This window comes from Gracilinanus agilis, chromosome 4, assembly GCF_016433145.1.
Source record: "Gracilinanus agilis isolate LMUSP501 chromosome 4, AgileGrace, whole genome shotgun sequence".
NCBI lineage: Eukaryota > Metazoa > Chordata > Mammalia > Didelphimorphia > Didelphidae > Gracilinanus > Gracilinanus agilis.
In genome coordinates, this window is record NC_058133.1 from 61,864,921 (window position 1) to 61,877,521 (window position 12,601).

At 38.1% G+C, this 12,601-nt stretch overlaps 1 protein-coding gene across 1 annotated transcript in view; it reads left to right on the plus strand.

Moving 5' to 3' along the window:
- The window catches only part of TBX19 (T-box transcription factor 19), a 38,686-nt gene that overhangs the window by 18,332 nt on the left and 7,753 nt on the right, over window positions 1–12,601 (plus strand). The window contains exons 2-5 of the mRNA XM_044677149.1: window positions 277–541; window positions 3,602–3,736; window positions 10,024–10,085; window positions 12,419–12,507. Of these exons, the coding sequence (XP_044533084.1) occupies window positions 277–541; window positions 3,602–3,736; window positions 10,024–10,085; window positions 12,419–12,507 (551 nt within the window). The remainder of the gene's footprint in view (window positions 1–276; window positions 542–3,601; window positions 3,737–10,023; window positions 10,086–12,418; window positions 12,508–12,601) is intronic.

Sequence of the window (12,601 nt, forward strand, 5' to 3'; positions counted from 1 at the left end):
TTGGCTCACAACTTTCCCAAGTATGTTCAGAACTCGATTAAAATGTCACTGGGAAATAGTTAACAAATTAAAATAACAATAAAACATAGATAATAGTATTTTAAAACTAAGTTAAAATAGGGTTCCTTGGATCCTTATGTTTGGTTTTTGGTCCCTATTTCTATTCAAGTTTGATATCACTGGATTACATTTCCTCCAAGGTCCCTTCCAACTCAAAGTCTGAACCCATAAAGTTCCTTCTTTCGCTAACATTTTATGCTCTGTGTTCTCTTGAAGGCGCATGTTTCCTGTCTTGAAGATCAGTGTAACTGGGTTGGATCCCAATGCCATGTACTCTTTCCTGCTAGACTTCATCCCCACTGACAGTCACCGCTGGAAATATGTTAATGGTGAATGGGTGCCAGCTGGCAAACCAGAAGCCTCCAACCACAGCTGTGTCTACATCCACCCAGATTCTCCCAACTTTGGTGCCCACTGGATGAAAGCCCCTATCTCCTTCAGCAAAGTAAAGCTTACCAACAAACTCAATGGAAGTGGCCAGGTAAGACCGGGTTGCAGGCTTCAAACCCTGAAGCCATCACCAATCAAGAAATATCAAGGGTGCATTTAGGCAATTAGAGGGACCCTCACAGGGCTCTTATTGCACAGAAGCCAATTATTCCCTGGAGTCCAAATGTAAACAGGAATAAACAGATCTTAATTGGTGCTTTCAGATTTTAATGGACTTCCAGACGTTAAGAGAGAGTGAGAGAGAGGTGGGGGGAGTGCAGTAGTTTACTTAATCATGGGGGCCTTTTCATAGTTTTGTCTTATGTACTAAGCCTTTTATATAGGACTTCAGATGAGGGGGAAAACATTGTTTGTGAGTATTAGAGTTTTGTTATTCCCCTTGTTTTTTTTGTATAAGTGGCATGTTGGCAATAGGTAAGTACCTTAATAAAAAGCTGCTCCTGAATGAAATAATTACAGCCTTCACTTTGGCATTAGGATAATTATCAATAGAATATTCAATCAGCTTTGGTTTTCAGAAGAAGAGAAAAGAAAAAAAATAGTCTAAACAAAGCATCCCTAAATCAGGAATGTTCTTTTTAAGGCTATCAAAGTGCTAGAAACAGATTTGTGTGTGTTCCTGTTTGAAAAGTGACTAAACAACTTCAGGGGAAATGAGGCTCCATTAAGGTTATCCAATCACTTTTCAAAATGGAGGCCAGGTAGTCTGATGGTGATAAAGAGTCCCGGATTCGACCCCTTGTTCAGTCTCTCATGCATTTCCATGAGGTTAGTCTCTTTGTCCCTTTGTGCCTTTGATCGAAATTCCTTTAACCATGTGTGAGTGGTGTGTGTGCCCCAGTATTTTTTCACATTAATTCAATCTTTGGCTGATCTACGAATCCATTATAAATAAGTATTTCTTACCTGATTCCTCAACAAAATACTCTCTAGTCATGGCAGAACCTTAACCAGAGACTATAGTATCTGGGGCAAACATATTATAAAACATACTGGGGACAAGTTGGTTCAGTAGAAAGATCTTAGACCATGGTGCATAAGGCATTGGGTGGGTGTGTGCATACACTCATACATACATGTGTTTGTATAATGAGTGGATGGGGGAAACACAGAGAGGGTCTCAGAGAGTAGGATACCTACCTTGTGGGAAAATACTCTGATGTACTTTGAGGACACTGCTGGAAAGGTTGACTGAGAACAGGTGAAGAAGCAGGGCATGACTGTGGTGTCTGGAAGAAGAGGAGGCTACCATCTGGTAGCTACTTATTTTAGTGTATTATTCTTATTTAATAGGTGCTAAACTCAGTTGTTTTTATCTGCTAAAAGAGTGCAAGTTCTAGCAACACCTAAATTTTGATACCGTTGGGCATAGTCTCAGTTGCCTGTCCAAGTTATGACTCCTCCACAAAGATTTTTCAGGAGGAAATTCATCCTAGTTGTTCTCTTTCTCCTTCTCCATCTCTCCTCTCTCTCTCTCTCTCTGTCTCTCTGTCTCTCTCTCTCTGTCTCTGTCTCTGTCTCTCTCTCTCTCTCTCTCTCTCTCTCTCTCTCTCTCTCTCTCCTCCCTCAAATTGCCTTTAACTGTATCTTTTATTCCCTCTCATCCTCAATAGAAAATAAGTTCTCTTCTACATATTAGGGGCTATTACACTTTTTCTTCATTTCCCCATCACTTGGAACACTGTTTACTGCTTATCTCTTTGAGAGGAATAATCAAGAGCTGAATAAATGTTTATTGAATCCATTTTCAGCTCAAGTCAGTCTAGTTCATCTCTTTCCCTCTTTGCTATACACTTTACAAATGTGCAGAAAAGAGGGTAAACTGCCCTGCTAAAAGTCTTTAGTCAGTAAGTGGTAGATGTCAGACTGAAATGTAGGTCTCCTGACTTCCTTTCTAGAACCCTGCTTTATTCCAGCTCCATTACATTTTCTTTATCTATCTCTCTATCTCCTATCTATCTATCTATCTATCTATCTATCTATCTATCTATCTATCTATCTATCTATCTATCTATCTGTATCTTTCTCTGTTTCAGTCTGTTTGTCTCTATCTGTCTGCCTATCCAGCTATCTACACATACATACAAACATACATACATGTATGTACTACTGCATCATAAGAAACAATGAGAAGACTAATTTAATAAAACTTGGAAAGAACTACATGGAGTCATACGTGTGTGTATCTTAATTTAAATCTTGTGATACAGTAGAAAAATGCTAGATTTTGAGTTGGGGGCCCTCGGTTCAAATCCTATATCTGTTATTTTTGAGCTGTGTGCCTTTGCACAAGTCACCTCTGTTTCCTTATCTCTAATATAAGGTAAATTAGACTGGATGACTTTTAAGTTCCCTTCTGGCCTTGAATCTTTGATTCTATTTTCTTAAACACTGATTTCCTGAGATGTAACCAGTAAGGAAAAGGAACTAGGTGTAGTGGGATGAAATTTAGGCATCCCTATCAATTATAACAATACTAAATGTTAGTAAAGTATGCATTCAGTTCATCTCAATCAACATTAGTCAAGGTATTGTGCCAACAAAAGATAAAGCATGAAACTATCGCTGACTTCAGAGGAAGAGAACAAGCATTTATCTAGTACCAATGTCCTCTTATTTGATCCTCTCAGCTACCCTGGGAGGTTGATGCTTCTATGGCCCTAATTTTATTATGGAGGAAATTGAGGCAGAGGGAAATTAAATGACTTATCCAGGATCACATAACTAGTATCTGAGGCCAGATTTAAAACCAGGTCTCCTTGAATTGAGGTCCAGCATTCTATCCATTATTTCTACTTAGCTTCCTCAAACCTGGAGGAGGTTAATGCATGACTCAGTCCCATGCTTTTCTTCCAACTGTACAGCCTAATAAATATGAAACTTTAACTGAAGAAACACATTTATTAATCGCTTTCTATGTAATAATAATAGTTAGCATTTATATAGTGATGCCCACTATATACATGATACTGATCCAAGGGAGATATTTCTGAGCTTAGACTTGGCTGTTGTTGCCTACGTGAGACCAGTTTTTGTCTCTTACTTTCCTGTTTCTCTTTCTTGATCCTCTCTTTCTCTCTTTCTCCAACAGATAATGCTGAACTCTCTGCATAAGTATGAGCCCCAAGTTCATGTAGTTCGTGTTGGCAGTACCCACCGAATGGTGATGAATTGCTCCTTTCCTGAAACTCAGTTCATAGCTGTGACTGCCTATCAGAATGAGGAGGTAGGTGGGTTCAGCCTGGATCCAGTTTTCTTAGATGTTAAGAAGAACGCGTGACGGCCCCTAAAATCTTCTGCCCCACATCATGGGGCAAAGGTATTCCTACGTTCACAACGGTTATGACAGCCAAGGGTAAGGTCTGGCAGATCCTACCAAGCTGGAAAAAATTTGGGTACATGTTGTTTATAGATCATATGTCTTTCTTGATGGCCAACCTACTTAAATGAGGAGAGGTTCATCACCAGATGATGGATTGGCCACAGGTGGTTATTTGTTCATCATGACTATCTACAGAAGGCTCGAGATTAATGTCGATGGAAGGAATGCCCACACCTAGGAAATCACAGATCTTAAAACAACAGAATGAGCAGCTTTCTAAAAAGGCAATCATATTTCTAGATTTTTCCCCAGAGCATTTCCTTTTATGAGATCTGTAGGTCAGTTATATTTGTAAAACACATTGCGTAGCAATTCTCTAGTCCCTGAAGCTTAGGAAATGAGAGCAGAAATGAATGAATTGGGAACCTAGAGGTGGGTGTTTCTCATTCCAGTTCAGTAACCATTTAATTTCAAGATAGGTTCTTGATCTCTGGACTTCTTGTGAGAGCACACATGCTCTAGGTCCCTTCCAGGTCTGCATCTTCCTAGAAGATTCTTGTTGTTTTGTTAATAAGTCATGTCCGACACTTCGTAATCCCATTTAGGTTTTTCTTCTCAGACATATTGGAGTGGTTTGTCATTTCCTTCTCCAGCTCATTTTGCAGATGAAGAGACTGAAGCAAATAGGGTTAAGTGGCTTGCCTAGGGTCACATAGCTAGGAAATGTCTTGAGTTCAAATTTGAACTCAGGTCCTCCTGACTCCAGGGCGAACACTAACCACTTTATACCCTGGATACCTTTCCTAGAGGATGTGAGCCTTGATTAAACCCACTCCCAGCCTGGGAATTTCTTCTTTACTGACTTCAAGTTCTACCCAGTCTCAATTCAGTTCACAATTACATTTAGTAGACAGTGTGGACTTGGAGTCTATAATCATTTTTTGTGTTCTGGATTCCTTTGGCAGGCAGGATGGCGAAGCTTGCTCATCTTGTCTCACAATGATGTCTTTAAACATATAAAATAAAATATCTAGGATTACAGAGGAAATAAATTCTATTGAAATGCAGGTATCAAAATATTTTATAAAAACAAATTTATAGACTCCAGATTAAGAATCTCTGGTGTACAATTTGCCACCGTGCAAGGTTTAAAAACAACACGGTCCCCTGCCTTCGATGGTCAATGTCTTGCTAGTGCTTATCTCTATTCCCAGTTCTGCTCTCATTGTACGGGAGTTTTTTACTTGAATAAATGGCAAATCAATCCAGTATCTTTGCCAAGAAATCCCCAAAAGGGGTCATGAAGAATTGGGCATGACTAAAAAAATGACTAAACAACGATCATTCATATAATCATTTCTCTGCTTAATCAAACCTGGCAGTTGCTGAGCTTGGAGCAGGGACATTTATCCCCAGAAAGGAATAAATTTACATATTATCAGGAGGTGTAAGAGAAATAAGGAGCTAACCCTCTGTGACTATTGATCACGGATTGGCAGAACTTCATTAACTCCCTGGGCTTAACCTGACCTGTTATCTCATAGGGTTAGAGATTCTCTCATTTCTATTCATAAAGTGCCTGAACGACCACATTTTTCTTTATAGATTGACTTCCCTCACCCCTCTCACCAGGACTTGGTGCAACGGCCTTCATCCATGATGTGGATCCTTTCTGTTTTATTAGTTTATTATTTATTTATTTTTAAACCCTTACCTTCTAAGTCTTGGAGTCAATACTAAATATTAGTTCTAAGGCAGAAGAGTGGTAAGGACTAGGCAACTGGGGTTAAGTGACTGAGGCCAGATTTGAACCTAGGACCTCCTGTCTTTAGGTGTATCAGTCCACTCAATTACCTAGCTGCCTCTTTCCTATGTTTTAGAAATATATAATACCACCTATATATTTCTATTTCTTTCCCCTCTCAAGCACCAAGAACTAAATAGACCTTGCCTCAGGAACTAGATCATTACTTTCTATTATTTGCTTATTGAAGAATATAATTATATACATTATTTTTGATGATAGTAACCCACTCCTTAAAATACTTCCAAAGTTCACAAGGACATACCAGTTCCTTGAGACCTACCCTCTCTTCCAATCATAGATGCTCAGAATTGTTGCCAGGGCTGCCATTATTTCTTTAGTAACCAATTCCTCCCAGCTGGTCAAGATTATGTCCCCTTGTTGCTCCTGCTACCTTTTGAAGGACTCTTACTGGCCATGTGAGCCTGGGTAAATCCCTTAACCTTTGTCTGCCTCAGTTTCTTCATCTATCAAATGGGACTAGTGATTGCACCTACCTCTCAAGATTGTGGTGAGGACAAAATAAGATAATTATAAAGCACTGTGCAAACCTTAAAGCATTATATGATTGCTAAATCTGATGATGATGAGGGTGTAATTATCACTGAGGCAAGTCAAGAATTGGTCAGCAGCTCTGGTAGGTGCCCGTATCACAATTATATTCCCTCTGTATAATGGAGATTACAAATAATCAAGGCTATGAAATCCTATGAGATTTTTTTGATTGTATTAAGTCCTAAAGAACACAGAAAATTTCTTTTGGGAGAATAAAAATAATGACTACAATAACTAGAATTTACATTGACTTGCAAAGTGCTTTACAAATATTGCCTTATTTTGACCAATATGGAAATATGTTTTGCATAAATACATTTATAGCCCAGATCCATTTGCTTGCCAGATCCAGAATGGGTAGAGGGAACGGAAGGAGGGAGATAATTTGAACCATATAGCTTCAGAAAATTTATGTGGAAATTTGGTTATGTTATAGAGAAAGTATAGATTAAGGCAAAGTCTGCTCTTTGCTAACTTAACCTTAATCCATACCTTTTCTATAAGTTATTACATGTAACTGGTGAAATAAAATATTTTGATAATAAAAAACACAGCTATTGTCTCATTTCATCCTCAAAGCAATCCTGGAAAGTAGGTGGTAGTATTATATCTACTTACTTTTTAGATAGGAAACTGATGCAGACAGAGATTAAGTGACTAACCTAGGGTCACAGAGCTAGTACGTATCCTTCAAAAGTTAAGTGACTTATCCAAGGTTGCACAGGTAATATTTGTAGGAGACCAGATTTGAACTTATATCTCCAAGTCCTGAGCTCTATCTATTTATATTACTTAGCTTCCTTCTGTAAGTTTATCCCCAAGCCTGGATGGAGAGCAATTCTTTCCTTTTTAAATTTTTTTTTGGAGCTCAAATATACTCAGTAAATTATGAAATCAAAGCATTCTCTGTTCTCTGTTGTATTTGCCAATTATACCTGCCAGGACTTCCCTTTCTTGTACCGTTAAAGTCACAGTTAAGAGTCTCTTCAGAACAGAACATCATGAGGCCAGCAGCCTTACATATGCCTTTAGCTTAGAACATTGGACAAATTCTGGAGTGGTGAGCCAAGAAGTATATAGGCTATGACAGCCTTGTCTGCCCTTCCTTGGGGTTTCATGATTTTTAAGGTTCTGCTTACTAAGAGCACTGGCCTAGAAGTGAGGAGAAGAGACTTTAGATCAGTGATTCCCAAAGTGGGCGCCACTGCCCCCTGGTGGGTACTGCAGCGATCCAGGGACGGTGGTGATGGCCACAGGTGCATTTATCTTTCCTATTAATTGCTATTAAAATTAAAAAAAATTAATTTCCAGGGGTACTAAGTAATATTTTTTTCTGGAAAGGGGGTGGTAGGCCAAAAATGTTTGGGAACCACTGCTTAGATCTTGTCTCTGTCACTAATAATCTATGTGAACTCTTCTAGGATCATAGATTTAGAGCTGGGAGGGACTTTAGAGATTATCTAGTCTAGCAATTCTCAAAGTATAGTATAAGATGCCTGGGGGTCCCCAAGACCCTTTTGGGAGGTTTGTGAAATCAAAACTCCTTCATAATATTTTAATTTTTAATATGGGAAATATCAACAGATAGAATAGATGTAAACAAGAGCTTTTTTGGGGAAGATGCTCAGTAATTTTTAGAGTGGAAAGGGGTCTAGAACCCAAAAAGTATGAGAGTTGTTGGTCTAATCCAACCTTTTCCAGACGAGAAAATGGAGACCCAGAGAAGGGAATTGAGTTGCCCAAGGTCATACAGATATTACGGGGGCAGATAAGGTGAGATAAGAACTCAGGTTCTTTGATTCTCAATCCAGAGCTTTTTGCTGCTTTTGGATAAATATCTTGATTTCTTACTTGGCTTCATCATCTGTAAAATAAGGAAGTTGGACTGGACTATTTATTTTTCTTTTTAAAATGAAAAAAAATTTTTTTTACATGTCAATACTGATGGAAAAAAACCCCTCATCTTCTGTTTTAGAATCAATACTGTGTATTGGTTCCAAGGCAGAAGAGTGTTAAGGGCTAGGCAATGGAATTTAAATGACTTGCCCAGGGTCACACAGCTAAGAAGTGTCTGAGGTCAGATTTGAATCCAGGATCTCTCTTCTCTAGGTCTGGTTCTCAATCCACTGAACCACCTTGCTTCCTCAATACAATTTTTAATAATTATTTTCTGACATTTTGTGATCCATATTTTATCCCTCCTTCCTAACCCTCCCTGTTCCCCAAGATGGTAGGTAATATGATATAGGTTATACATATGTTATATAGTACATATTTCCATGTTCATTATGTCATGAAAGAAGACACATATCACTTACACTAGAGAAAAATTCCTGAAGGAAATAAAGTGAAAACTGGTATGTTTCAATGTGCATTCAGACTCCATCAGTTCCTTCTAGGGTGGTGGATAGCCTTTTTCATCATGAAAGAGTTGGAGTTGTCCTGGATCCTCGCATTGCTTATAACACTTAATCCATTCACAATTGATCATTATACATTGTTGCTGTTACTGTGTACAATGTTCTCTTGGTTCTTCTTCATTTTGCATCACCTTATATAAGTCTTTCCAGGTTTTTTGAGATCATCTTGCCATTTCTTATAGCATAAGAAAATTCCACTACAATCATATTCTACAAGTTGCTTACTCATTCCCCAACTGATGGACATCCCTTTAGTTTCCAGTTCAATAGCCTCACCAAAAGAGCTGCTATAAATATTTTTGTGCAAGTAGATCTTTTCCTTTTTTCTTTTATCTCTTTGGGATATAAACCTAGTAGTGGTATTGCTGGGGCAAAGGGCATGCACAGTTTTATGGTCCTTTGGGCATGATACCAGATTGCTCTCCAAGAATTGGACTATTTCTAAGAGTCTACCTAGAACTAAAGATTTTTGGTTTTAAATGTAAGGTGTGAACAATTGAACATAACACCATGCTTGGATTGCCCATTAGATGAATCCCTTCCCCTCTTCTCCCTTTTTCTGGCTATCAGAGTTCTAGGCTACTACCACAGAATAGCAGTTGGGTCCTTAGAAAGGCATAAACAGAGTGCATGCATGGCCATGAAGCCTCAGTTGATGAAATCAATAAATGGAGGAGGTATAGCCTTTTCCCAGTTGCTTAGGGCAGGTTTATAGAAATCAGTACAAAAATGATTTATTCCTCCTACTTTTAAAAATAAGGCTGTCACCCTCCAGTATAAAAAGAAGGAAGTTATCATTATCTTTGCTTTGCTGGGTATTAGTTTCCTGAACAAATAGGTAAGTGACTTTTTATAAGACAGTCTTATTCTATCAGTGTATCTAGGCTGGGGCATAAAGAATCCCAAGCTCAGGTTTTATTCCCTTGGTGGCTTATCTTTTAGTATTTAAGTCTAGGGTAAAATTGTAATTTTCAGTATGTCATCCATTAGGATCCTTGAACATCATGGATATGGTGAGGATCCTATATAGGCTAGGGAAAAGTTAAATGGTAAAGGAGAAAGTTGAAAATTAGTTTCATGGTCCTTCAGAACAGTGAATATAGTACCTGGTTTGTGCCTTAGCCTAGAATAGGCAGCTGATGAATAGAGGACTGGGTCTAGAGTTAGGCAGATCTGAGTTCAAATTTGACCTCTTATACTTACTAGCTGTGTGATCTTGGGCAAGTCACTTAATTTCTGAGGCTTTCTATATTGTAAAATGAGGATAATAATAGCACCTATCTTCCAAGGTCGTTGTTAAGGATCAAGGAGATAATAATTGTTAAGCATTTCGCAAAGTGCCTGTCACATAATTTGGTTATATAAATATTATTATTGTATCCACTAATGCTGGTTGTTTTTGTAAATCCAAGATAACGGCGCTCAAAATCAAGTATAATCCATTTGCTAAAGCCTTCCTGGATGCCAAGGAAAGGTGAGTATATATCTGCGATTATGATAAAATCTCGTTTAAATTCTGCAAATATAGAATCTGTGACTGTGATTTTGACAGGGAATGTCTTGAGACTTACCTTTGTACTATCTATAAAGAAAGAGTTTGCTAAGCTAGTTAGATACCATCATGGTTTAAGAGTACCCAACCTTCCTTCAAATACTTTAAAGCCCTCATCTTCATATAATTACAGATGTGGGAATTGCAGATTTCTTATTTTTGCCCTAATGAGAGACTCTCAATTCTCTACTTGGAAATGCTTTCTTTGTTCAATTTGAGTATCCAAGTAGGTATTTGACAGTGGCAAAATATATTAAAATATTATATAATTTGGATTAATTTTCACCTGATTAGTCCTAATTAGCATATATTTCTTAAGAAACTTAGGTAATGAGAGGAGACATAATGTAGTAGAATAAGTACTGAGAAGGAAACTCAAAGATCCTCTTCTGCTGTGTGATGTTGGGCAAATTACATTACCTCTCTGGACCTTAGTTTCTTCGTTTATAAAATAAAGGGGTTTTTTAACTGGATTACCTCTTTCTATTCTAAAAATGGTTCTATTCTATGTAGCCTCTGTTAACTAACAAAAAGCCCACATAAACCTCTGGGTTAAAATGCTAACTATCATTATGAATTACAATTCTACCTCTGTTTTTCTTTTTCATTCTGTAAAAAAACCAAATCAAACCAACAATATAGTAAAATGATGCTCTCCTTGAGGGCATTGTGTGTGTGTGTGTGTGTGTGTGTGTGTGTGTGTGTGTGTGTGTGTGTGTGTGTGAATCAATGAATCAACAAACATAAAATAAGTTCCTACTGTGTGCCCAACTCTGACTTTGGTGCTGGAGCTATAAGGACAAAAGTGAACCAATTTCTGCCTTCAAGGACTTTATCATAGCTAAATTATATCTAAAGAGAGGAACTCTATAGCATACTGAGCAACTAGCTATCCAATTTCTGCTCAAAGATCTCCAAAAAGGGAGAACCTACCATTACCCAAGATCTTTAGTTCTACTTTTGGACAGCTCCAATTGTTTAAAAATTTCCCCCCTAGCATCAAGGCTAAATCTATCTCTTTGTGGTTTCTATCCTCTTTTCCTGTTCCTGCCCAGGGCATTGTAGGTTAAAAAAGGGGGGAAATAATATAGTGTCATGATAGTGACAAATGGTACAGGATAGGCTTGATAAGGGCCAAGAAATCAAGACAAAAGGGAAAAATGTAAGAGAGATAATTTTCAGCTTGAGAAGATGAAGATTTCATTCATGGAGGAAATGGCACCTGAACTGCACATTGCTGAAAGAAAGGATTGCATTGGGTGGCACATAGGAGATGCCCTTGTGAATGTATGGAGACAGATTCATGAGATTAGGGGGCAGGACTTCATTTTGACTGGCATGGAGAGTGGGACAATGGAGAATAATGTGAAAACTGGGCAAAAGTCAGTTGGTATTTTAATTTCTAGACAATAGAGAACTCATAGAAGTTTTTGATACAAGGAAGTGAGGTGTTCCTTATTTTTTTGTGGCTACCTACAGACGGTAGACAAATGCAATGAGATCTAGAACCTCTGGGTTGGTGTTCCTAAATTGATTTTTTTTTTTTTAAACCAGAGTTGCAATTTGGATTGTTATCCAGTGGGGAGGGAGAGCAAAAAGTCTAGGTGAGACCTCTGTGCAGCAGGGCAGTTAAGCTTCAGGGAACCACAGGTTTGGAGTGATTTTTTTTGATCTTGTAAACTGCCTTTGCACTGGGTTGTGCTGCCAATTGCCTGAGGTCTTAGGCACAGAAAAATCAAATAATTTGAATGATAATGACATTTTATTACAGAATTAGCAACAGGTACACACTGGACAAAAGCTTCTGAGATCCTACCTAATTCTACTGAGTGTTCTTGCAACAGAGGACTATGGAACCTCGAGATTATAATAGTTTATATGAAAGTGTCAATGGATAATTAAGAGTTGTATGTGCTCTAATTTGGTCATAAAATCTTTTTTTAAAATATTATCCTTTATTTAATTAATTTAGAACATTTTTTCCATGGTTACAGGATTCATACTCTGTCCCTCCCCTCCTCCCACCCCCTCCCATAGCCGACACACAATTCCACTGGGTTTTTTACATGCGTCACTGATCAAGTTGGCCATAAAATCTTAAACAAGTCCCCCAATTGGGATAGGTAGGAGAGTGGTACCTGGGAGAAGGGATGTTTGGCTTATTGGTAAAGGGTGGAGTTAGGTGTACCATGAATTCTTTTAGGAAACATCCTGAAGAATGAGGAAATCAGATGTCACTCTCTTTCTTTTTTCAGAAACCATCCAAAAGATGTTCCAGAAGTTATCTCAGAGGGTCAGCACATGACATACTCCCACTGTAAGTTTCATGAAATGTTGTTTACAAGTCATAGGTAAGGGGTACTCTAAAGGAATTCTCTCTCTCTCTCTCTCTCTCTCTCTCTCTCTCTCTCTCTCTCTCTCTCTCTATATATATATAT